Source organism: Notamacropus eugenii, chromosome 4 (assembly GCF_028372415.1).
Source record: "Notamacropus eugenii isolate mMacEug1 chromosome 4, mMacEug1.pri_v2, whole genome shotgun sequence".
Classification (NCBI taxonomy): domain Eukaryota; kingdom Metazoa; phylum Chordata; class Mammalia; order Diprotodontia; family Macropodidae; genus Notamacropus; species Notamacropus eugenii.
In genome coordinates, this window is record NC_092875.1 from 120,168,654 (window position 1) to 120,196,640 (window position 27,987).

Below are 27,987 nucleotides of genomic sequence, written 5' to 3' on the forward strand. Positions count from 1 at the left end.
GTCATGTCATCATTTCTCTGATGTTATGGTCTTCTTCGAAAATAAATGACAAGCACAACAAACATGACAATGAGCATAAAAATTACTTGGTCAATGTATTGACAATTAGTTGTTGCAGGAATACATAAAACTCTCCTCCACAAGAATAGACTAGAATAGCTTCAAACAAGCTTGGACCCAGGAGGGACCTGAGAAGCCATTTTGTCCAATATCCTCATCATGCCCACCAGAGAGGTGAAGTGATTTTAAGGTCACATAGCTCGAACACAGCAGAGCTAAGACTAGAGCCCAGATCTCTTCATTCTCAATGCAACATTCTTTCCACATCCCCATGATGCTGAGAGAGCAGAATGACTCAGGCTATTCTACTTGATGTGCCAGATTCACACAGGGGTTGTTCCAACTGCTGATGATCTTGATGACAGTTAGCTAAGCTTCATTACTCATTAACCATCCTTCATCCTCTCTTACTCCTTTCTGTTCAGCTACTAGATCTAATACCTTACTTGTTTACCTTAGGTAACCTTGCAAATGATTGTGGAAATTTCCTAGCTCACAAAAAGTCACCAGTCTGCTATTTCTTAGCACACAAGAAGCAAAAATAACTGGTTGACACCACACTCAGTGTAATAACTCACTTCTACATTGAATGGCTATTGGCAAAGAGGATTTGAAGTTCGATAGGATGGGGGAATGATGTAAAACAGCATGATTTCTGCCAGTGTCTAGTACTGAGTTTTCTTAGGACATAGAAACTTCAGGAAACCACAGCAGCTGCCTTCAAAATAACTGTGTTGATATTTCCTGATGTAATGTCACTTCCAAACCATCTGAAGGTAGAGACTGGCCCAAAGAACATCAATCAATAGCAAAACTGTCATTTGTATTAAAATTTAAAAAAAAAAGAAAAGAGAGAGAATCATACAATTATAAAACTGGATGAAAACTTAGAGGTCATCAAGTTTTACCTGTCAATTTTAAAGAGGAAGGAACTGAGGCCCAAAGAGATAAACTGATTTCCTTAAAGTCAGTTCATAATTGCATAAGAAACATGATTATACAATCAACTCAGTCTTTTTTAGAAATTTCTTTTTATGTTGTGAACTTAACAACTATCCACAAACAAAAACATTTCAACCTACCAACAAGAACAATCTTTTAACTCAAGTAGGATTGCTTCAACAATCCTGAGATCAGATGAACCAGAAACCTTCCAAATAAATTCTGCTGACTGAAACTGATTTAGGCAATTCATTTCATTGATATTTAGCTCTAATTACTGGAAATTCTTCCCCATAATGACTCAGAAATCTAATTTCCTATAACTTTTGCCCATTGAGACTATTTTTTTCTCTTCTGGGATCCAGAAGAATAGGTTTAATCTTTTTCCTACATCATAGCACTTCAAATCTTTAAGATATCGATCATATTGTACTCCCACCCCTAAGACTTTTCTTCTCCAGTTCCTTCAGGTCCTTATCTGACTTGGTTTCTAGACTTTTCATCATCATCCTGACCTTCCTTCTCTGGATGTTTTTTAGTTTGTCAATGACCTATGTCAAGTGTGATATCCTCTATAAGGTCGAAGATTGTAGATGTTGGCTAATTAATGTAGAATACAATTGGACTATGACCTGGCTCATTATTTACTTATGTTATTCATAATTTACATTAATATTATGTACTTATTTTATTTTTTATGAACATAACTTTATTGAATTAATAAGCAGACATGTAATAGTGGAAAGAGAACTGGCCTCAGGGTCAGGAAGACCTCAGCTCTGATATATATTGACTGTTTGATCCTGAGCAAGCCAATTTACTTTTCAATGCTCTAGATAACTTCCTAGGACTATAAATTATTGAAGAAGTGATGACTTGTACTGGTGGACAGAGTTTCTTTATTCAATAATTCCCTATAACAATAAAGAAGTCCAATTTCTATCCATATGATATCATTCTTTTTATTTTTTAACAGTTAAATCTTATTGTTGACTCATTTTGACCCCAGATCAAATTTTCTGGTCTGTTTCACTCAAATGGCAAATGTGCTGTAAAATATGGATGGAAGATTATCTCTACTAATACAGATCACAACCTCTCTCTGTCTCATCATCTATGTAACTCCACTCCACATTCTCCCAAAAGTTTGCCACAAAGCATTCATGTTTGTTCTGCTGGAAGCCTTCTTCAGTTTCTCTTCATATCCTGAAGGGACTAGCAGAGAATTGTGGCTGTCCATTTGTTATCCCTTGTTCTTTCCACATGACTATTTCATCTTCTCTTCCTGTCATATAATTCCTTGATGATGCCTTTAACTTCTATCCTTTTTCAGAATTCATCATGGGTTGTGGTCAGGTTGCAATCTGCTCACACCCACCACACACTTCTCTCTTGCCCTCTGGGATATTCGTCATTAGTTCTTCAGAAGCAGAGCTTTTGGAAAATCAGATTTACTATACCCTGTATTTGTGAAATTGAGTTACTAATCCTAAAATGATTTATTTCAAAATAAGCTTTTGTGCTCAGCACAATCTAAATCTATAAGCTTAATATATTTGTTCTGAGTTCATTTCATTGATTTCCATTTTATTGTTCCACACTTTTCCTGATCCACAGATTCAACTGTTTTGGAAGAAAAACAGAATCCAAAGGTTATCTTGGGCATGGTTCAGTGTAACAAGAACTGGACTGGGAATCAGGAAATTGCATTCTAGCATTGTCTCTGCCACCAACTACATGTAGGACTTTGGGCAAGTCTCTGGGCATGAGTCCTCATTCCTTAGTCTTTGGGAGACTTGGGAAAAAATCCCTGAGATTCTTTCCAGTATAGTTCTCCATGATTCTTCCTTTTGAGAATGACCTTATTCTGTAAGCAAAGTATCACAAAGTACATCACACCAAGTTTCCTTACCTTTGTTGTCTTTTCTTTCTTTTTCCTGTGAGGGAGGGAGGGAGGAAGGAAGAGAGAGAAAGACATATAGACAAAGACACAGAGAGATAGAGGGTGAGAGTCAAGGCACAAGGAGAGGAGAAGGGAAGAGAGAAGAGGAGAAAGGAGAAGATAAGAGAAAGGGAGAGAAGAGGAGAGGAGAAAGAAGAAAAGAGAGAAGATAAGAAAAGGGGAGGGCAAAGGGAAGGGAGGAGAAGAGAGGGAGAGAGAGAGAGAATTCATTATTATCCTGATTACTCATTATCATTATCAGGTGAAATTTATTTAACTTCTTCCTACACAAGGTATGTTACTGGCAGCTAAAGGGTACAAGTCTAATTTTTTTTGTCTTTCTCTTCTAACAGTTTTTATTTTAAAAGAGTGCATCCAAAAAAGAAATTTGAAGTTCAAATAGGTCAAATGAGCAATACCACTACAAAGATGTAGGATGGTCAAATGGTCAAAGAAGGATCTCACCTGTCACCAACAAACCCTACTCACTTACTTAGAATAAGAACCACTTAGATACAGTTACTTTCTCCCTCTGGCTAGGGATCATGCTCATAGTCATTGTCAAAAGAGAATAGTCTTCATAGAAAGGTGTCATTTCCCAGGAGCCTCTTTCAAGTCTTTACTACAAAATGTTTTCTAACAATGTATTAGAACACCTTGAGACATCATGAAGATGCCTTGAGTATATCTTGTTATCTTTGGTCTCCTCACTGCCATCTGTCCATTTCTGGCCAGAAGAGTAGAAAAAAGAGGTGACAATAATAATAACTGACATTAATAAGTCATGCAGTGATGACAATAATGGAGAAGGTAAGAAAGATGGCTGGCTGGCTTTTCAAAGCTTATGTCTGTGTATGTGGATATAGTTAAGGCAAGGGTATGGATGAACAGATGACTTGTCTAGTGTGTGGTTGGATGAGGAGGAGGGTCACATCTTTTCCTTCCTTGCCCTCTTTCTATATGCTAGAGTGTCATCATCGGGAAAATCACAGAATCACAAAATCTTAAAGTTAGAAGGACCTCAGAAGCTCTTTAGTCCAACCCTATCTGAAAGAGAATCCTCTTTCCAACACATCTGCCCAGTTTCCATAGATATCCAGTAGGGTAAAACTCAGTATCTACTGATCCAGCCCGTTCTATTTTGGGTGACTCCAGAGTTGGCAGTGATGGAAAATATGTCTGAGTTTCATGCATATGACAAAAGCAAAGATCTCCTGCTAAGCCAAAATATTTTTACATTTGAATGCGTGTACCTTTGATGGTTTGTTCAGGGAGGCATAATACTTGGACCACCAATCAATAACATTTTCTGCAGACTCATCCGCAATGGTCCTCTTTCTCCTTTTGGTGGATTTCCGGGAAGGTTTCCTGGCATCCTGGCAAGGGATAAGGGGAATATCAATCAACTGCAGCATATCCCCCACAAGATCGGGTGGCATGATGGTTTAAATGACATAAAGTCTGAGAGTACAGCTGGTAGGTAATGAGAAAGAGTGCAAACAGATGAGAATAAAAAGGAAGAGGGTGACTAGGACTGGTTATGGGCAATTGACCAATTAACCTGCAAGCTTTATTTAACACCTACGTGCCAGGGTGCTGTGTAAGAGTAGGATTTATCATCACAATTGTTGATAGCTGTGATGGATTGATTCAAAAAAGGCACCTCAAGGTACCAAGGAATGATAAGTGGTAAATCACAATTAACTTCCATAATCCAAAGTGCTATATTTGGAGCCAGAAGACCCGGCTTCAAATTCTGAATTTTCCATGTTATTACCAGTGTGACCATTGGCAAGTCACTTGGCCTCTGTCAATTCTACTAGTATAATATAAGCACCTTGAATGAAGGGAGTGTTTTTTATTTTGCATTTGTATCCCCAGTGCCTACAACCCATTGAAGACAGATACCAATTGTATTGGATTAGAGGGAACTGGATTCAGGGGAGAGGAACCTGTGGCCTTGAGACTACATATGGCCTTCTAGGTCCTCAAGTGTGGCCCTTTGATTGAATCCATACTTCACAGAGCAAAAATTTGTTCAGTAAAAGGGCTGCACTTGAGAACCTAGAGAGTCATATGTGGCCTTAAGGACTCAGGTTTCCTCTCCCCCCCGATTAGATGATCCTTAAGATCTCTTCAAACTCTAAGTCTACAATCCTATGAAAGTTTCAAAAGTCTTGAGGCAAAAAGCAACAATAGTTTAATGGAAAGAACATTGGATTTGGAGTTAATATCTTTACAAAAGTAATTGATTATTTATCACCCATTAATGTTTATAAAAGAAAGGAAAACAGAACATAGTAGGCAGTACTATAGCCTTGGAATTAGTAAAACCTGAGTTCATGTCCTGCCTCTGATATATGCTAGAGGATGACAGACATCACTAGCTGTGTGTCACTTCTCAAGGACTTTTCAGTGTCCTTGATAACTCCCTAAGGCTACAAGTCACTGAAAAGTTCTAGATCTGAATCAGTGTAGGAATTTTCTATGTTGAGAATTCCCTATACTGATGAAATCTCAGGTCCAGGCTACCTTAAAAAAAAATAAAACCCTTCTTGAAACATTTGCCTTTAGGACCCCTCCATAAATATCCTTCCTGCAATGTAAATGAACACTTTATTAAAATGGTCTGCTTCTAAGCTTCCAGCAACTGCCCCATTTCTTACATTCCTAGATCGGGCATATGAGTTCATGTTACCCTTCTCCATGGCCTTCATTAGATAAGTTTCATTCATACTGAATTATAGACCCATGGGCTGAGCCTCATGCCCAGAATACCCTTCCTCCTCAACTTTTCCTCTTAGTTGCCCTTGTTCTCTTCAAAGTTCAGTTCAAGTGCCACCTTTTCTAAAAAATCTTTGCTTATCCTCTCTATTAGTGCCCTTCCCTCCAGTCACTTTGTATTTACTTGACATATATCTTGTATTGACTCATCTGTGGAAATATTGGACCACCTCCCTCCTCCCCAAAAGAATATAAGTTCCTTAGGGTAAAGGCTATCACATTTTTTTATTTGTAGCTTCAGCATCTTGCACATAGTAGACAATTAAGAAAGGCATCTTAATTGATTAATCAAGTTCCTTTCCCTCTCTGGGCTTCAGATTCTTCAATGACAAAGTGAAGGAACTGGACCACAAGCCCCCTTGGGTAACTTCTAACTCTGACCTTTACTTTTTCCTCCTTTGGTAGCTCAGGGGTTGTGGGCTTCATTTCTGGCCCCAGCATCGGTGAGGAGTCAGGGATGTCATGGAGAGCCGTACTGGCTGTCTGAACCTGAGCTGTGTCTGGTACAACAGTGGGCGGTTGCTCAACCTGAATATAGATATGATCTGGTGAGGGGTCCTGGGATGAGACATGTAGCTCAGATGGTTCTGTCTCTATTGCTGACTCAGGTACAGCTGAAACCCAAAACATAACAAAGGGAGAGCAAAATCAGAACTGTGAACATTTATGAAGCAGATCTATGCAACTACAATAATCGGGATCATTCAAGCTAAAGAAAGAGCTTTGTCCTGACTGCTCTAGATTACTGTAGGAATCAATTGATCAACAAGAATTCATTAAACTCCTACTGTACACCAGGCATTGTACTAGGTGCTAGGGACACAGAGATAAAAATGAAATAATTCTTTTCTTAAGGGAGCTTTCATGGCAGAGAGAGAGACAGAGACAGAGACAGAGATAGAGAGAAACACGTATACAGATAAGCATAAATGAAACATGCCCCAAATAAATTCAAGGCTTTTGAGTTAGCTGGGGAGGCATCAGAAGCTGCAAGAGACCAGGACAGCCTTCCTATGTGAGATAGTGCTTGAGCTGTCCTTTAAAGGAGGTCAGCATTCAAAGAGGGGAAAGAGATGGGAGATTTGGAAGGCCATTTTGGCTGAGCAGTAGGGTACATGAAGGAAAGTAATATGTTTGGTGAAGAAGCAGGCTGGAAAAATTCCAGAGGCCTGATGATGAAGCTTACCCACATTGTGAGACAGAAGTAAGGAACTAAAATGGAGAATAAGACATATATTCTTTTGGACATGGTCAATGTGGGAATTTTGTTTTGTTGGACTATACATATTTGTTACCAATTTTTTTTTTTATTGTTCAATTGGAGAGGGAAAAGTGGAAGGGAGAGAAAGTTAGCCCTTCTAAAAAACAAATGAATTAATAAGTAAATAAATAAATGAACAGGTGAATGCATAAGCAAATGGATAAATGAAGAGATAAATAAATAAGTAAACACATGGATAAAAAAAGGAAAGAAAACCTACAGGCTATAATAAAGGTAACACTTAGATAACAAAGATACGCTTAATATATAACAGGAGTGGGGAACCTGTGGCCTTGAGGTTATGCAGCCCTCTAAGTCCTCAAGTGCAGACCTTTGATTGAATCCACACTTCACAGAACAAATCCCCTTAATAGAAGGATTTTTTTTTTTAAGTCTCTTGGTTAAAAGTTTTTTTGATCACTTTTTTTTTTATTTAACTTTTAACATTTATTTTCACAAAATTTTGGGTTCCAAATTTTCTCCCCTTTTGTCCCCTCCCCCCCCCAAACACCAAGCATTCTAATTGCCCCCGTGACCAATCTGCTCTCTCTTCTATCCTCCCTCTCTGCCCTTGTCTCCGTCTTCTCTTCTGCCTGTAGGGCCAGATAGCTTTCTATACCCCTTTACCTGTATTTCTTATTTCCCAGTGGTAAGAACATTACAGTTGATCTTAACACTTTGAGTTCCAACTTCTTTAGCTCCCTCCCTCCCCACCCCTTCCCTTTGGAGGACAAGCAATTCAATATAGGCCAAATCTGTGTAGTTTTGCAAATGATTTCCATACTAGTTGTGTTGTATAGGACTAACTATATTTCCCTCCATCCTATCCTGTCCCCCATTACTTCTATTCTCTTATGATCCTTTCCCTCCCCATGAGTCGACCCCGGATTGCATTCTCCTCCCCATGCCCTCCCCTCTATCCTCCCCCCCACCCTGCTTGTGCCCCTGTCCCCCACTCTCCTGTATTGTGAGATAGGTTTTCCTATCAAAATGAGTGTGCATTTTATTCTTTCCTTTAGTGGAATGTGATGAAAGTAGACCTCATGTTTTTCTCTTGCCTCCCCTCTTTATCCCTCCACTAATGAGTCTTTTGCTTGCCTCTCTTATGAGAGATAATTTGCCCCATTCCATTTCTCCCTTTCTCCTCCCAATATTTCTCTCTCACTGCTTGATTTCATCAATTTTTTTTAAGATATGATCCCATCCTCTTCACTTCACTCTGTGCACTCTGTCTCTATGTATGTGTGCATGTGTGCATGTGTGTGTGTGTACTCCCACCCAGTACCCAGATACTGAAATGTTTCAAGAGTTACAAATATTGTCTTTCCATGTAGGAATGTAAACAGTTCAACTTTAGTAAGTCCCTTTTGACTTCTCTTTCCTGTTCACCTTTTCATGGTTCTCTTCATTCTTGTGTTTGAAAGTCAAATTTTCTTTTCAGCTGTGGTCTTTTCATCAAGAAAATTTGAAAATCCTCTATTTCATTGAAAGACCATTTTTTCTCCTGAAGTATTATACTCAGTTTTGCTGGGTAGGTGATTCTTGGTTTTAGTCCTAGTTCCTTTGACTTCTGGAATATCCTATTCCATTCCCTTCGATCCCTTAATGTAGAGGGTGCTAGATCTTGTGTTATCCTGATTGTATTTCCACAATACTTGAATTGTTTCTTTCTAGCTGCTTGCAATATTTTCTCTTTCACCTGGGAATTCTGGAATTTGGCCACAATGTTCCTAGGAGTTTCTCTTTTTGGATCTCTTTCAGGTGGTGTTCTGTGGATTCCTTGAATATTTATTTTGCCCTCTGGTTCTAGAATCTCAGGGCAGTTTTCCTTGATAATTTCATGGAAGATGATGTCTAGGCTCTTCTTTTGATCAAGGTTTTCAGGTAGTCCCAAAATTTTTACATTGTCTCTCCTGAATCTATTTTCCAGATCAGTTGTTTTTCCAATGAGATATTTCACATTATCTTCCATTTTTCCAATCTTCTCGCTATGTTCTGTGATATCTGTCTTTCTCACAAAGTCCTTAGCCTCCATCTGTGCCATTCTAGTTTTGAAAGAACTATTTTCTTCAGTGAGCTTTTGAATCTCCTTTTCCATTTGGCTAATTCTGCTTTTGAAAGCATTCTTCTCCTCATTGGCCTTTTGAACCTCTTTTGCCAATTGAGTTAGGCTAGTTTTCAAGGTGTTAATTTCTTCAACATTTTTTTGGTTCTCCTTTAGCAGGGAGCTGATCTGCTTTTCATGCTTCTCTTTCATCCCTCTCATTTCTCTTCCCAGTTTTTCCTCCACCTCTCTAACTTGATTTTCAAAATTCTTTTTGAGCTCTTCCATGGCCTGAGCCCATTGGGTGGGCTGGGACACAGAATCCTTGATTTCTGTGTCTTTGCCTGATGGTAAGCATTGTTCTTCCTCATCAGAAAGGAAGGGAAGAGATGTCTGTTCTCCAAGAAAGTAGGCTTGAATAGTTTTATTTCTTTTCCCTTTTCTGGGCATTCTCCCCAGCCAGTGACTTGACCTCTGAATATTCTCCTTACACCCACCTCGCCTCCTGGTCCTCCCAGCCAGCGTTTGGGGACTGAGATTCAAATGCTGCTTCCCGCCTTAGGGCTTTTGGTGGGGGCAGGCCTGCTATTCAGTGTGAGAATTAAGTTCAGGTGGTCAGGGCAGGGCCATCTCTCAGGCTTTGTTCCCTCAGGGGGTTTATGCACAGACCTTCCACAATGGATCCAGGCTCCCGCCCGCTTGGGGAGCCCCTGTCTGCAGCTGCCTCTCAGCTTCTATCTCCCCGGGGGGGCCCGAGCCATGGGGGCACCCCACTCCCCTCTCGACCCGCCAAAGAGACTCTCTCACCGACCCCTGTCACCTGTGGGTGGAGGGGCTTGTGCCGCCGCTGGAGATCCCGTCCCTGAAGCCTGCTCGGATCTGTACCTCTCGGAGCCACGGCCGCCGCAGGTCTGGGCTGGGCTCCACGTCTGCAGCGCGACAGACCTTTTGCGAGAGGTTTGCAGGTCCCTCTGTGGGTGGAGGGACCCACGTGGCCGCAGGATATCCCGTCCCTGCAGCCTGCTCAGATCTTTTCCTCATGGTGTCGCGGCTGCTGCAGGGCTACTCTCTGCTCCCCGTCCCAGCTCCCAGTCCGCAGCGCGAAGGACCCCCCGCGAGAGGTTTGCAGGTCTCTCCGGAACAGAAATCTCCCTCGCTCCAACACCCCGTGGCCTCTGGGTGCAGAATTCACAGTGACTTGGTCCCCTCTAGCCGTTCTGTGGGTTGTGGGTTCGGAGCTATGTGTATGTGCATCTTTCTACTCCGCCATCTTGGCTCCACCCCCAATACAAGGATTTTTTCATATAGATTCTAGTATGATTAAAATGTGGTTTTGTGATGATGAATTAAAGAGTATGTAGCAAAAGTCTTGAAAACTTAATGCCAATTATGTACAGTAAGTGATGACAGTAAAATGGAATATATTGAATACTGAAAAAAAATTTTAATGATGCGAAATGTTATAAGGTTTAGCATGTAAGTTAATAAATCTAGTTTTTTGTCTTGTTTTGTTTTTTAAGAAATGTCAGACTGGAGCTTTGCTGAGAAGGGCTTTAAATGTCAAAAAGAAAAAAAAGAATTTGTTTTCAATCCCAGAGGTTACATGAAAACATGGCTTTGCAGCTGGCTTTCTGCTCTGCCTGGTTCCTTCAATAATTTCCGGGGCTTTCTTTTTCTCTACTCCATACTATGGAAACCAAGACAAAGGAAATCGGCAATCTGTCAGTATTTCATAACACTGGACAACCCAGACTCGCAAGGTGAAGTATATCTATTATGTATGTCCTCCATTGTCATTCTTCTCTAATACTTGACCTTTCATTGGACAAATGACCAGCAGAAGCAGATGTGACCCCCCCCACTGCCCTGGGTATCACTGAAGAAGGAAGCCATAGGAGCAGTTCTTATGGCCTCAAGGGCTCAGCACCCAGTCACCCAGTGAAGTTCTTACCTTGAACTTGCTGGGCTGCATCTACCTCAGAGACTGAGGTTGGGAGTTCCCCAGGTTTGCACAGAAATTGCTTGAGGCAGTTGATAGTGTAGGTACCCACAAGAGTGCTCCTCCCAAAAGCCCTCCAATCCACCACACAGATGCTCAGAGGGGGGTGGAGGAGCTCATTCTCAGGCAGTTCCTGGTAGAAGATGACAAGATTGTTCAAAGGTTACTACTCCTATGGCCGTTAAGTTTGTAACAAGTATAATCAGAGATCAATTGTTAGACAATATTCATTTTGATAACACTGAGCATGAGATATGTTGAGTGTCTTTATAGTAAAAGAGCCTCAGCAGGATCTGGGCTTAACATTTACAAAAAAAAATTCAAATGTGTATGATATTTCAGGGCAGCTAGGTAACTGGCACAGTGGATAGAGTATTGGACTGAGAATCATGAAGACTCATCTTCTTGAATTCAAATCTAGCCCCAGACACTTACTAGCTATGTGACTCTGGGCAAGTCACTTAACTCTGCTTCAGTTTCCTCATCTGTAAAATGAGCTAGAGAAGGAAACAACAAATCATTACATTATTTTTACTAAGAAAACCCCAAAATGAGGTCACAAAGAGCTGGACAGGACTGAAATGAACAGCAACAGTGGTATTTTAATATTTTAAGTATTTGTGATTTCAACACCCTTGACTATTGTAGTTCAACATCCACATAGTGTGGTGAATAGAGCACTGTATCTATAGTCAAAAATTAAAGTCTTACCTCAGACATTTACTAATTATATGATCTTGGGCAAGGACCTTTGCAGTGCCACAGGAAGCTTTCCAATGATAATAGAAATTCAGAATATACTGGTGATTGTAATGTATTATTTACAAAACTCTGGATAATATATTTTCCACATAGACCCAACAGGCCTTATTATTTTTAATTACTATGACCATTATTAATTATAATATTTGCATAGAACTTTACAATTTATAAAAATGTTTTAAATCAATCAACATTTATTAAATGCCTTACTATGAATGTGCCAGGCACTGTGTTAAGTGCTGGGGATATAAAAAGAGACAAAAGACAGTCTCTGTCCTCAAGGAGCTTGCAATCTAATTAAGGAGGCAGCATGCAAATATATACAAAGCATACATATCATATTATATACAGGATAAATAGGAAATAAGTAAGAGAGGGAAAGCACTAGAACTAAGAGGGGTGGGGAAGGTTTCCCCTCATTTAATTCTATAAAGTAAGACAAGACAGGCATCATTATCCCTTCTTTAGGGAAGAGGAAGTTGAGAGTCATAGAGGTAAAAGGGTTTGATCAAGTCATAAGATCACTGACCAGTGGGGACTAGGTTTAGAATCCAGGGCTCCTGGCTCATCCAAAATACTAGGTCAATGTTTTTTATCACATATTCACATATTTATCATCATATTCACAATATGTAGGAAACTATGATATTCTCTAGGGATTTTGCCAATTCACTAAAAACTAATTTTGGACTCTACCAACTTGAGATTTATGATCATTGTGATGGTTTGTAGCAAAATAGAACAAAGGCTTTCTCTATTAACTGTTCATATTTTTTTGGTAGAGAACAAAACTGAGAGAGGAAAAATTTAAAACTCAGAGAAGAAATTGCTTTTCAATGCTATCAGGCATTTGAGCCAATTTGGGTACTACTAACAAAGATTTTCGTTACAAATAATTAATGTATTCACTAAGTTCTGTATGGGTTTGGCAATACTTTGTATCACCCACAGATTTAGATGTGTGTGTGTATGCATATATGTATCTATATATCTATATCTCTATATCTATATCTCTATATATGTTCTTCCCATACTATACCATTGGGAAGCATGGAATACTACAATCTCCAAAGACAATAGACAGATGTTCAGAGAACAAGAGAAAGTTGTAGTGTATTGCCAGAAAGAACTATGCAGTAAGCATGTTATGAAAATGTTAACAGGGAAACTGACTGGAAAAGGGTATGACCAATCATGTAAACAGGAACAAAGGACTGATAACTAAGGGGTCATCTGGGAACTTTACTGGCGGTTGTTGGTCTCTCATTTCAGTCATGTCAAACTCTTTTGTGACCCTATTTGGGGTATTCTTGGCAAGGATATTGGAGAGGTTTACCTTCTTTTTCAGCTCATTTTACAGATGAGGCAAACAGGGTTAAGTGACTTGCCCAGGGTCCCGCAGCTAGTAAGTGTTGGAGGTCAAATTTGAACTCAGGAAGAGATGTCTTCTTGAATTCAGGTCCAGCGCTTTATCCACTATCCCACCTGGCTGCCCTTGAGCTCTAGTGATAGGCACACACTAACAAAAGATGAAGAAGACCCCAAGCATACTTGTTGGGTACATCCCATATGAAAGATCTGACAATGGATGTAGACAAGAGACACATGAGATGAGAAGGACTGAATGCACTGGGCTCTGTAACATTGGGAGGAGTGCCTACACTTGTAACACTACAGATTCACTGAAGTATCAAAGTATTTAAACTAAAAAAAGAAACAATTTTATCATATAATTTGGATCCTGCACTTTTTTCAGACAGACTTTTCCTCTAATTAGTATGATTTAGGATCAGATATTTGAGAAGTGGAAGTAAAAGAGACCATCTAGTCCAATTCCCTTATTCAGCATTTGAGAAAATTGAGACCCAGAAAAGTAAAGTGTTTTGTCCAAAGTCACACCAGTAGTGTTACTGGTAGAATTTGAACTCAAGTCCTCTGACATCAGAGTCAGTACTCTTTCCACTATACCACAAAACATAGTCATAGGTCCTAAAAACAAAACTGACAGAAAGTAAGGCATATCCCATACATAGGAAAAAGCAATAGATAACTCATAAGAGGGACCCACCACTTCAAACCAGTCCACTTGAACATTGAAGTTAGGATTGTTTTTGTAGCTCTGGATCACACAGGATTTGACTCCTTTCCCAGCACATTCTATGAGCACCTGAGGACGATCCACTGAGAGAAGATGGACTTTCTTCATTTCTCGAACACCCCAGAAGAGAACCTAGAGACAAACCCAACAGAACAGTCAACAAGAGACAATATGACAAGTCCATCAACCCAAGCATTTATTAAGCACCCATTCTGCAAAAGGCACTGTGCTAGGCACTGGGGATATAAAGACAAAACAACAACAAAAAAGGACCTGCCCTCAAGTAGCTTACATTGTTTTTGACGGGAGGAGGAAGTATAACCTGTAAACACACATATGTATATATTATTTGAGGAGGGAAAAGACAAGTAGGAGAATCAAGATGTGGCCCCTTAACTGAGCCTTAAAGGACTTTTAGAGGATAATCATCATAGATTTAGAATGAAAAATAGTCTCAGGGGCCAGTGAGTTTAGCCACTTCATTTTACAAATGAGAGACTGAAGCCCAGGATCATCCAGCTAGTTAGTGGATTCGAACATAGATCTTTATGACTACATCTACAACACTATCTACTACACCAGCTCACCAGGGATTAGCAAACTATGACCTATGGACCAAATTGCACATTGCAGTCTGTTTTTGTATGGTCCAGGAGCTAGTGAATCTTAGTTCACAGTCCATATAACTAGGTGGCAGGCCGGGTTTGACCCACATTTAGCCATAGCTTGACAACCCCATGAAGGGGCATCCTGTCCAAAGGACCCTACGATCACAATTCTAGAGCTGGAAGAGACCCTCAGAGATCATCTTAGTTCAATCCTCTCATTTTTCAGATGAAAAAACTAAGGCCAAGAGGTTAAGGGACTTTCACAAGGTCACCTCAGTCATATATAGCAGAAGCAAGATTTTAACCATTAAGAAAAAAAATAAATTCTCCTAAAGAAGTGCTTTTGTTCAGTCACTTCCAACTCTTTGTGACCCCATTTGGGGTTTTCTTGGCAAAGATACTAGAGTATATTTCTTTGATAGATGAATTAGACCAGATGGGTTAGACACCAAGGTCCTTTCTAGCTCTCCAATTCCTCAGTTCTCTGGTCTGCTGTTGTAAATCACTTGTAAAAGCTTGTCTGTTCTCTATTAATTGCCCTCTTTCAAGATACTTTGGATATTGGGTAGAAAATTCTTATAAAACTTTTATAAAAATGGGGAACATACTTTTAAAGGTCAATAATTATATTTCCTTGTTTTTTGTTTGTTTGTTGGTAAATGACAAAGTCTTTAATATCTTCCCTTTCTTCAGGTACTTTGAGAACTAATCATACCTTAATAGTTTCAAAATCATGTCTTTAAGCACAGGGAAAATGATGTGAACAACAACGACAAAAATCTATATCTGTTTCTTCAGTCATCACAAGAAGGTAAGATTGCCTCAGAACCAAGAAGAGGTGGGTCCTGTTTCTGACACACACTGGATTTGTGTTCCTGGGCAACTCACTTAAGTTCTCAGTGTCCCAGGAAACTCTACAAGACTATTATTTGCAGAGCAAGTGCTGATCTACATTAGTGGGGAAAATATTCCCATAGAGAGTTCCCTGAATCAGTGAAATCACCCAAAATCCAAATTTATGGTTGACGTTCAAATGATACCCTGCCCACTTAGACAGTTAAGGGAGATCTTGACGCCTTTGAATCTGATGACTTTTCTAAGTCTTACCTCTACTCTGTATGTACTCAGCACAGGACGAATGCTGGCAGGGACTGGATAGATCTGGGCGACATCAGGTGGGTCAATAGGAGGAAGATCTTGTGGGCCTGAGGAAGGAACCTGACAAACAAAGGAAATGCTCATTAGTGAACGATAAGAAAACCCAGAGAATCCTGGAGATTGGGGACCAAGCTACTTCTCTATGGTAGTTAATATTATTGTAACTTTGAACTCCATGTGAAGTGTCTTACAAACTTTAAGGTACTGCATAAATACGAAATATTAGTAACTAACATTTATATGGAGCCTACTGTGTGCCAGGTAAACACTACAATTTTTATCTCATTTGATCTTCATAGCAACTCTGGGAGGCAGGTGCTGTGATGATCCTCATCTTACAGATGGGAAACTGAGGAAAACAAAGTTTGAATGACTTCTCCTGGGGAACATAAATGGTGTTTGAGGCAGGCTTCCTGACTCCAAGTCTTGTGCTTTATTCACTGTACAAAGCAGAAAGAGTTCAAAACAAATGCCACAGCCATACTTTAGAAATGGCTGGTTCTATGTCTATGTTAAGTTTTTCTCTTAAGAGTTTGGTGTCCAAGATAAAGAAACAATTAACAGACATTATCTATATCTCCATCTATCTGACCAAAGGACATTGTCCAAAAGATGAATATGTGTATATATAAGGAAAGGTAAAGATAAAACAAATACATATATATTTCAGTATAAATATGAACAGTTCTCAGAAGAAGAATTGCAAACTAGTAGCCCTATGAAAGAATACTCAAAATGACTAATAATAAAAAGAATGGAAATCAAAGCAACCCTGAGGCTCCACTTCACACTCTGTAAGTGGGCAAAGATGACAAAAGGTGGGAATAGTCAACGTTGGAGAGGCTGTGGTGCTTTGTTGATGGAGCTGTGTGTTCGTGTGTATTAAACGTAGTAACATTTAGCAAGAATAGCAAAGAACTGGAAACAAAATAAATGTCCATAAATCAGGGAATGGCTGAACAATTTGTGATACACAAATGCGATATCACTGTGCTGTAAGAAATGGAGAATGTGACGAATACAGAGGGGCGCGGAAATATCCACATGAATTGATGTAGAGTAAAATAAAGAGAATATTAGTAATGGAAATAATATTCATAGTGACTATGATGGAAAGGGAATGAACAGCCACACACACAAAGCAAAAGCAAATGTTGCTAATTAGGAAAAAAGAAGCAGGGCTCAAAAGAAGAAACATGAGATCTTCCCACGACTCCTCTTTGCAGGGGTGGGAAGTCCACAAGTGTTATACAATTTTTTTGGATGTCTTGACTGGTTATGCTGATTTGTTCTTCCTTTATTAATTTTAAAATATTATTTTTATATGGGATGGCTCTCTGGGAGGACAAAAGGAAAGGATAGTGAAGGAAATTAGGGTTATATAAAAAATAACCCTATTTTAAAAAAATATTTTTTAATTTATTTAAAAAAATTAAAAAAAAATTTTTTTTTAAATTTATTTAAAAAAATACCTATTCTTGCAATTTGGCATCATACTAAAAAAAAGCGGTTTAAATATCCATGTCTTTTGACCCAGATATTCCATTACTAAGCACATGCACAAAAGAGGTAAAAGATAGAAAGAAAGGTAATAGACAAAACAAAAATTCCTTGCTGCACTTTTGTAACAGCTAATTACTGGGAACAAAATTGATGCCAGGTACCTATTACCCAGAGAATGGCTAAGCCGTGGGTGACCCTCTAGGTCCTCAAGTATGGCTCTTTGACTGAATCTAAACTTCAAAGGGCTGTGCTTGAGGACCTAGAGGGCCACATGCAGCCCAGAGGCCACAGATTCCCTACTCCTGGACTAAACAAAGTGTGGTACATTAGTATAATGGAATATCACTGATTTATAAGTGATCAATTAATATGAATAACACAGAAACTTAGAAAGACATTTAAAATCAATATATATGACATAAGATACATGACTACAATAATACAAATGTGAAGAACAACCAAAAAAGAAAAAAAATCTATAATTATAGTGTAATTGTAATGAACAGTTCTGTCCTCAAGGAAGACAATGAGAAAATGCACTTTCTTCCCTTCTTTAAAGGAAAGGGAGACTGAAAGCATGGACACAGGACATCTTGTCAGACTCGGTTCATGTCCTGGCTACTTTTAGTGAACTGCTTTTTCTGCATTTCATTATTTGGTGACAAGGGAAGACTTTCTGGGTGGGATTGGGGGGAGGAAAGGGTGTATTTAGAAATGAAGATGATAGAAAAGCTGAAGATTTCAATAAAAAAATGCCAATTCCCCTCCCTCATCTTTTATATGGAGAGATATCCAGTATGACTGTGACAGATGCTCATGGAAATGTCTGATTACATTATGGCATACACGATGATGGCTAAACAATAATAATTTGTTTTTAGAGTATTTTATGGTCTACTGAACACTTTCCACACATTATCTTGTTTCAGCTTCACGATATCCCTTTAAGGAAAGTACTGTAGGTATTGTTATTCTAATTTTTCATGAGAAACTAAGGTCAAGAAGTTAAATGACTTTCCCAAGGTCACACAATAAGATCAACACTCTAGCCACTACACCATTTTCTCAAGAGAAATAAAAATGAAAATGAAATGTCTTAAACATAAATCTTTGGGATGTACAAAGCTCATCTTCCTAGTTTTGCACACACACACAACAGTGAAGGTGTCGTTTTGTTACACCCAAATTTCTTGGAAAGGGCCATACGTATCCAATGTAATGCCCCCATCTCCTTTCCTTAATCTAACAGTCTATGTCCTTTCAGACCTGCTTCAAAGCTCATTCACTCCAAAAGGCCTTCCTTGATGAGCTCCATCCTCAATCTGATCACTTCTCCATCTTCTATGTTATCCTGGGTGGCCTTTGTTCATTAGCCTCCTCTTAGCTCAAGGTACCACTGATGTGTAACTTATTACTTATGAAAGTGAAGCTAAGCAATGGATAAAACCTGTATTCTTATTGTTGACACAATAGCGATGACGATGATGATGATGACAATGAGGATTACTTATTCTTCTAAGTGCAGGTCCCATTGAGAAATAATTATTTCTCTCTTGTATTAACAACTAATCATGACATCTGAACTAAGCTTTTCCCCCTTTTCTTCTTCATCATCCAAATACAACTAGTGTGGGAAATCTTTCTAAAACACTTACCCAGCCAGGATAGCTGAGACCTAATTAAAGATAGTAAAAGAAATTCTAAGTTTAGGCTAATAGATGCATTACTATTTATTTTGTTTATTCAGGTAGGAGAAAATATTGATCCTGCCTTTTGTCAGGCATGTGATATGGAAATTGTTAAGTTTGAGATTTGGGTGATCAAGTCACGTTCCCCAAGACTGTCACTGTAATATAGCCTCTCTCATTGTAATACTCTTTTTTCTCATTAATTGTTAACCAGAGTTGACTGCTACCCTCAGGAACACATACTTTTCCAAGGGCATATAAACTGTGACCCCACCATCATAGGGGTCTTTGGTCTAAGAGAGATGGTCAAATGATAATCCTTTTATTAACAAACATGCTAGCATTGTTAATAAGATGATTATCATGTCTCATCATGTCTCTCAAACCTTTCTGAGTACCATATATTTTAAGAGATGTCTTTATGAAGTACAAGAAGCATTTGTAAAAAGTGGAATTCGTTGGGTTTGTGCCTAGGAGGAATTTGATTTGTTGGAGCCATTGGTCAGTCAATAAACTTTTATTAAGCTCTTACTATGTGCCAGGCACTGTGCTAAGTGCTAGAGATACAAAGAAAAGTAAAAGACAATCCCTGCTCTCAAAAGACTCAGAGCGTATAGAGGAGACAACATGCAAACAACCGTACAAATACGATGTGCGCAGGATAAATTGGAAACAATCAAGAACAGGCTGTGAATAAATGGGTTTTTTAATTGAAAATGCTACTGTATTCTTCAGTGGTTGCTTTGCTGCCTTGATTCTAAACTCTTAAGGCAGTGACCATTAGGTTCAAATGCTTTCTCTCCTCCCTAGCACTTGAGGTACTGCTCTGCACCCAGAAAGTGACTGATAATTTTGTTTTCTTTTTTTTTACTGAATGACACAATGAGCCAGGAAAAGAAAACAAAAAAAAAATATGCTAGAAAAAGTTGATTTGATCCTCAAGCCAGGGAAACTGGATTTCCTGTCATTTCTGCTTCCCACACAGCTGGTGTTTTGGCAGAAGCAGGTGTGGTTGAGCTTATTACCAGGAACAGTCACAGGAAAAAGGAATCTTTCTGAGTGGGTCAGACACCAGGAATGCAAAACAAGCTCAGGATAATTAAGGTTCCAAATGGATTGGACTTAGTAATAATGATGATGAATCTCTGACATTGTGGTGAAGAGTGATGCAATTTAGTGTCCCAAATTGTATATAATCTAGAAAGCCAATAATCAACTCTCCCTGCACAGTAAAGACACAGAACAGACGCAACCCTGCTACAATTTCTAGTTTTATCCTGAAAACAGAGCACCATATGTTTCCTCTTCCTGGGGCTGGTTAATGAGTATGGCCAATGAAATGCTGTGGATAGGAAAACACCCCAGTTGAATTCCTGGGAAAAGCTCTGCAGTCATAGCCAATCAGTTATTTCCAGGGCAATTCAAACCAGGAGAAATCGCAAAGCACTTTACAGATTGAACTAATTAAAGAATTTGCTCCAGGCCAACACGCAGCTTCTGCAACGGGATAATATTGGCATCTGGTTATCCAATAGGATGGTGTTTGTGAAAAGACTACAACAACTGTTGCAGTGAGAATTTTAGATAAGCAGATGGGATTGGTTCAAGTTCCAAACTAGCTAAAATACCAGCAGTGTAGCTCAACACTGAAAAGATCTGTACTACATTTTCCCCATCTAGTTACATGGAGCTTAGTGACAGGCCCTAGGAGAAAATCCGGATCTCTTCCCTACTTCACCTGAATTCCTTTTAAACCTCTAACCTGGCTCCTTCATGATTCTAGACTACCTTTCAACCTTCATTCACCTCAGCAGCCTTCTCACAGTGAAGACACCTCCATTACTGTAGCCTCTTCCTTCATTTAGTGAGTTCCATTTGAGGAAGAACCCCCAGCTAGCTCTGCCCACCTCTAGCCTAGTTCAGTTCCTGATGGGCCTGACCTAGCCCTTACTCAGGTACATTACCTTCCACCCGCTTTGGCCCATTTTTAATGTACTGTCTTCCCCTATTAGAATGTAAAGGGCAACTTCTAGAGCTGTATCCCAAAGAGATCATACAAATGGGAAAAGAACCCATATGTATAAAAATATTATAGCAGCTCTTTTTGTGGTGGCAAAGAACTGGAAATTGAGGGGATGCACATCAATTGGTGAATGACTGAACAAGTTGTGGTATATGAATGTAATGAAATGGTTGTTGTCCTTTGTCTTTGAAGAGGACCAAAATGACATCACCACTGTAAAGTGAAATTTCAATGTGTCCCACTGTGGCTGATCAAACAAATATGAGCTTGGAATGCTCTACCACAGGTTGGGCACAGACAGTCCATTTGAATATTTGGGGTAGATATCCCAAATTTTCACATCCTGCATTTACTTTGTGCTGTCTCAATTCTGTTTTGCTCAAAGAGCACAGCACTCTTTCCGATGTGGGCATGCCATGCTGAACGGTCCTATGCCAGTGTCTCGCATGTTGCACAGTCAAATCCAAAGTTCTTGAGAGAGACCTTGAGGATGTCCTTGTATCATTTCTTCTGACCACCATGTGATAGCCTGCCCCATGCAAATTCTCCATACAATAGTCTTTTTGGCAAGCGTACATTTTGCATTTGAACAACATGGCCAGCCCATTGGAGTTGCGCTCTCTGAAGCATAGTTTGAATACTTGGCAGTTCAGCTCAAGCAAGGACTTCAGTGTCTGGTACCTTATTCTGCCAGGCGATCCTCAGAATCTTGCTAAGACAGTTCAAGTGGAAGCAATTGAGTTTCCTTGCATGGCGCTGGTAGACTGTCCATGTTTCACAAGCATATAACAACGAGGCTGGCACAACAGCTCTGTAGATTTTCAGTTTGGTAGTCAGTCTAATACCTCTTTTCTCCCAAATCTTTCTTCAGAGCCCACCAAACACTGAGCTAGCTCTGGCAATGTGTGAGTCAACCTTACTGTCAATGTGTACATCCCTGGAAAGTATGCTACCAAGGTATCCATAGCATTCAAAACTTCTCCATTTGTTGTAATTGATGGTTCCACATATGGATGGTGTGGTGGTAGCTAATGGAGCTCCTGTGATTTTTTTGGTGTTAATTATTAGGCCAAAATTAGCACAGGCAGCAGAGAATTGATCCATACTTTGTTGCATCTCAGTTTCAGAGGCTGCATTGAGTGCACAATCATCTGCAAACAGAAAATCATGCACCAACACTTCCTCCACTTTGGTCTTGGTTTGTAGCCTTTTCATATTAAAGAACTTACCAGCAGTACAGTAGCTGGCCTTGATGCCATGTTCATCCTCATTGAAAACATTTGTCAACATGGCTGAAAATATCATTCTAAAAAGCATGGGAGCAAGCACACAGCCCTGTTTCACTCCACTGGTGACTGGGAAGGCATGAGAACTTTGTCCATTATCCAGAACCCAGACAAACATGCCATCATGAAATTGACATACAATATTAATGAACTTCTCTGGTCAACCAAATTTTGGCATAATTTTTCATAAGCCCTCAAGGCTAACAGTGTCAAAGGCCTTGGTCAAATCTACAAACATCACGTACAGACCTCTGTTCTGTTCCTGGCATTTCTCCTGTAGTTGTCAGGCAGCAAACACCATATCAACTGTTCCTTGGCCCTTTCTGAAGCCACACTGGCTCTCAGGTACATGACCATCTTCTAGGTGAAGGATCAGCCTATTAAGGAGGACTCTAGCAAGAACTTTGCCAGCAATGAGTGAGAGATTCCCCTGTGATTGTCGCAGGACAATTTATTCCCTTTACCCTTCTAGAGATGGACAATGAAGGCATCCTTGAACTCCTGGGGGATAACCTCTTCTTGCTATATAACCTAGAAAATTTCAGTCAGCTTTTGTATGAGCAATGGTCCCCCTACCTTGTAAATCTCAGTTGGAATAGAATCAGCACCAGGTGCTTTGCCACATGAAAGGAGCCTAATGGCCCTCAAAACCTCTTCTTAAGATGGAATTTCAGCTAAGGAGGGATTGACTTCAACCTGAGGTAAATGGTCAATGGCCTCAGCATTGATTGATGAGGTTCTGTTGAGAGCACTATGGAAGTGTTCAGCCCATCTCTCTAAGATCATGTCCTTATCACTAATCATTGTGGCTCCATCAGCACTGAGTATTGGTGATGCATAATAGGATTTTGGTCCATAAATAACTTTCAGGAAATCATAAAAGCATTTTGGATTGTTACTAGCAGCATAAAACTGAATTTCATCTATCTTCTTACTGAGCCAGGAATCCTGGGTCTCTCTATGACACTTGTATTTTGCTTTTGATGGAATTAAAAGCTACTTTCTTAGAGGTGGATGAGCTATCCTGGTGGTAAATCCTGTGGAGCTCTCATTTTTCATTTAGCAGCTTCTGAATTTCCCCATCATTTTCATCAAACCAGTCTTGGTATTTGTGAATGTTCTGACCCAGATGAGCAAATGCAGTGCTGTACACCAAGTCTCTGAAAGCTACCTACTCCTTTTCTGCTCCACTGTTGCCAGCTGTGTGTTGGCTCAACTTCCCCTCCAAGTCAGCAGCAAACTGTTCACCGTCAGAGAAGAGCTCTAATTTGTTAACATTAATTCTTCAGGTAGTCATTTTGCCTTGGGGCAGTGCTTTTGATGAATGCAAATATTAAGCTTGGAAAGGATAAGTCTATGATCAGTCCAGCACTCTGCACCACACATTGCCTTTGTCACTCTCACATCTTGTCTGTCTCTTCTCCTTACAATCACATAGTCTATTAGATGCCAATGTTTGCTGTGAGGGTGCATCCATGAAGTTTTATTGCATTTAGGTAAATGGAAAACAGTGTTGGTGATGAGAAGGTCATGCAAGGCACAAGTCTTCAGCAATAAATGACCATTGCTGTTGCTGTTTCCAACTCCATTCCTCCCTAGGACTCCCTGCCAAGTTTGGTAGTCTGAGCCTACTCTAGCATTAGAGTCACCCAGAATTATAAGCTTGTCCTCTTTTGGCACAATGATGGTAAGAGTCTCTAGGTCTTCATAAAATTTTTCTTTGACTTCGTCAGGGTTTGTCATGGTGGGAGCAGGGGCACTGATGATGGTGGCATGGCGTTTTCCTGCTAGTAGTAATCACATTGTCATGAGCCTGTCATTCACTTCTTTTGGCAGGCATACCAGCTTGCTGATTAGATTAGTTTTGATTGCAAAACCCACTCCTGCTTCACGGTGCTCCCCTTCACTGTGACCATTCCAGAAAAAGGTATGTCCAGCTCCAACTTCACTAAGGTGGCCTTCATTTGCCAACCTTGTTTCACCCAGGGCTGCTATTTAGATGTGATACCTGTTGAGTTCTATTGCAGTTCTGAGCAGGTCTTCTTTCAGGTATATTGGATTTTGTGTTGTCTATTAGTGTGTGCATGTTCCATGTGCCGATGGTGAGTGGAATCATCTTTGCAGATGTTTTTGTACATTTTTTTGTGTTTCGACCACATAGTCGGATTCCCCACCAGCCATGGTAATCAGGCAAGGGTTGGGTAAGCAGGAAATGTTTAGGGCACCTTTTCTAGCCCCCTTCCTCACACCAGGAGGTGAGCAGTGCGATCCTTAAAAGGCTGCTCAGATACCCAGGGGGCTGCCAAGTCCCACTGCTGCTTCTAGTGAGAAAAGACCCTATGGCCTGGGCCACCTGTGTGCAGGGTTGTGACTACAGTTCCCAGTGTATCTGCATCTGCTGCTCCATCACTTGCCTGTTGCCAGGACTTTGAGGTATAATAATAAAATGGTGTGAGTGATGTCTTTTGATTCGTGTGTAAATTGGATTTAAGTGAGGCAGAGTTGCATGAAGTCATCAGCCTCACTCCTCCTAAGTCATCATAGTCCAGTGGCAGGACAGAGTCAAGATGGCTGGTGATGGCTCAGGATGCAGTGGATGACCTTGGCATCTTTGGTGTCTAACCAAGCTCTAAGAGCTCCACATCGCCTGCTTCATGTGCCTTCATGGCCGTTGGAACAAATTGTTCTCATCCACTCATTTCACCAGATGAAGTCTTCACATGCCTGGGGTAGACACCCCCCCCCCCAACTCACCAATGGGTTTGAGAATCCTTGGTTACCCTCAACTTGGTTTGGCCTGTTTGCCGAAACGGTTTACCAAGGTGTGGCTGCTACACATGCTGCAGCTTCTTGGAATCACAGGTGAGAGTTAGGCAGAACAGGTGGACACCAGAGGTGGCAAGAGCCCTGAAAAGGGCTTGGCAGCCATCATACCAAAGGTACTACTGCTCCTCCCTGAACACACCCTACACCCCAATTGAGGGGATGCCCATCAGCTGGGGAATGACTGAACAAGTTGTTGTATATGAATGTAATGAAATACTATTGTGCTATATGACATGATGAGCAGGTGGACTTCAGAAAAACCTGGAAAGACTTATATGAACTGATGCTGAGTGAGGGGAGCAGAACCAGGAGAACACTGTGCAAAGTTACAGTCACATTGTGCAATTTTTGTGCAACTTTGACAGACTTGGCTCTTCTCAGCAATACAAGGTTGTAAGACAACTCCAGAAGGCTCATGATGGAAGACGCTATCCCCATCCAGAGAAAGAACTATGGAGTCTGAATGCAGATCGAAGCAAGCTATTTGCTCTCTCTCTTTTCTGTTTTCTTTCTTCTTTCTCATGATTCATTCCATTGGTTATAATTCTTCTTTAAAACATGACTAAAGTGAAAATGTTTAATGTGAATGTATATGTAGAACGTATATCAGATTGCATGCTGTCTTGGGGAGGGGAGAGGGGAGGAAGAGGGAGAAAATTTGGAACTCAAAAGAATGTGGAACTGAATGTTGTAAACTAAAAATAAATAAATTTTTTTTTAAAAGAGAAAGCACGTAAAAGGTGACTAGATGGTGCAGTGGTTGTGGTTGTGGTTTGTCCATGACATCAGGGAGATGATGCCATGACATGCAAGTGAATTGGATTTAAATGATGGAAGGTTATGAAAAGTCACCAGCCTTGCTTTCTCCTCTGGTGCAGTGGATAGAGTGCTGAGCCTGAAGGCAGGAAAACTCATCTTCATGAATTTCAATCAGACACTTACTAGCTGTGTGGCACTAGGTAAGTCACTGTTTGCCTCAGTTTCCTCATCCATATAATGAGCTGGAGGAGGAAATGGGAAACCACTTCAGTATCTTTGCCAAGAAACCCCAAATGGGGTCACAAAGAGTCTGACATGACTGAAGATGACTGAACAAAAATCAGAAAGTAAATTCCTGCCCTTTTCTTGTATTTGTATATATTCTCCGAGCTGGACGCAGTGCCTTTCATGTAGCAAATCTTTAATAAACACTTTATCTAATCTAATCTCCTCTAACCCTTACATCAAGACATCCACAATGCAGCATGCATTTTGAAATGTTACAGCACTGTAATGTTTCTTATGGAAATGAGGTCAGTATGATCAGGCATAGATGAAGGGAATGTACAGATAATCCAACAACATCTTTGTAGTCACAGCAACCTGCAAGAGGAATGCTTTTTTATTTGAACATTTAATGAGGAATAATGTGGCCTGATAACATACAGTCTAGAATCATAACATTTTAGGATGATAATATTGGAAGAAACCATAGCCATGGAATCCAATAACTACAATATTCCCCCTTAAATACCCTACAGTGATGAGGAGTTCTATACTCTGGATGACTTTAATTGATAGGAAGTTACTTCTTAAATTCAGTTAAGATTTACCTTATTGAAGCTTTTATAAATTGGTTCTAATGATGCCTTCTGGAGTGGCAATGTAGTGTAGTCTGTAATGGTCTAGCCTTAGAATCAGGAGTATCTGGTTTCAAATCCTACCTTTCATATCTACTAGCTATGTTACACTGGGCAAGTCACAGTTTCTCAGTGACCAAGGCAACCCTTCTAAGACTATAAATTACCAAGTAACTGATCCATACCTGTGTAAGGAGTAGGGAATACTGGATATTCCCTACCATGGTACAATTACAGGCCTGGAACAGACAAAGCAGAACAAAGTCCTCTAGAGCCAAACAAACCATTTGGAATTTGGTCCTGGGTTCAAGTTCTCACTCTCCTATTACCTACCCGTGTGACGTCAGGCATGTGACTGCTTCTCTCTGTTTTCTTCATTTCCCCACTTATAAAATGAGAGGGATGGGCTCAGGGAGTTCTAAGGTTCCAGATCTAACCTTATATGGTTCTATAGGATATGATCTAATCCTTCTTCCACACAAGACCTCTTCAAATGCTTGAAGACTGTCATCATCTTATGCCTGATTTTTCTTTTCTCCACACTAAACACTACCACTTCCTGCAACCAATCCTCAATTAATAAGGGTTTAAGACCTTTCATTGGTCAAATAGTCCTTGCCTAGATGCACTCAGTATGTCAATATTCCTCTAAAAATGTGGTATCCAGAAGTCATTTATTTATCTTTGCTTCCCTTCTATCATCTAACACTGTGTATGGCACAGAATAGGCATTTAGTAAAATATTCATTGAATGAACTGAACACTAGTATCTAAGTGTGGTCTAACGAATTTAGATATTCAAATTTTATTTCTCCTTCCCAAAGCATGGATCTGACCTTGTCACTCCCTGACTCCATAAACTCCAGGCGTTCCCTATTACTACCAAAAATTCCCATAAGGAAATTCCTTCTATCAGCATAAATTAACATCTACTCCACAACCAATAGTCTTGGAAAGTTGCATGGAGGAAGTGATTTGTCCATGTTCATACAGTCAATGAGTGTCAGAGGCAGGATTTAAACCCTGATCTTCCTGACCCCAAGATTGGCTCTATCTACTTGGCTGAATCTGCTTCTTTAAGATAATAAATGTCTTTTGAAGTGACTTGAGGTAGATGCTGCATGTAATACAAGTATCGTTTTCTCCATTTTATGTGTCTGAAATAGAACTTATCTTCTCCATACATCCCTGCACCCTGATCCCAATTTCTGTTGAGGGCACTGCTATCCTCCTAGTCACCAGCATTCATGATCTCAGCCTTCCCTGATACTTATATTATCTCTCTCTCTCTCTCTCTCTTATCCAATCAGTTACTAAGTTTTGGCAATTCTAAATCCCCAACATCTTTTGCTTTGGCCTCCTTTCTTCTATCAAAAAGCAGTCT

The 27,987-nt window shown here is 40.0% G+C and overlaps 1 protein-coding gene across 1 annotated transcript in view; it reads right to left on the minus strand.

Annotated features, from left to right (window-relative positions):
- The window catches only part of FER1L6 (fer-1 like family member 6), a 222,837-nt gene that overhangs the window by 64,357 nt on the left and 130,493 nt on the right, over positions 1 to 27,987 (minus strand). The window contains exons 23-28 of the mRNA XM_072606566.1: positions 15,608 to 15,718; positions 13,863 to 14,024; positions 10,985 to 11,165; positions 6,110 to 6,342; positions 4,198 to 4,320; positions 2,915 to 2,939 (exon numbers count right to left, since the gene is read on the minus strand). Of these exons, the coding sequence (XP_072462667.1) occupies positions 2,915 to 2,939; positions 4,198 to 4,320; positions 6,110 to 6,342; positions 10,985 to 11,165; positions 13,863 to 14,024; positions 15,608 to 15,718 (835 nt within the window). The remainder of the gene's footprint in view (positions 1 to 2,914; positions 2,940 to 4,197; positions 4,321 to 6,109; positions 6,343 to 10,984; positions 11,166 to 13,862; positions 14,025 to 15,607; positions 15,719 to 27,987) is intronic.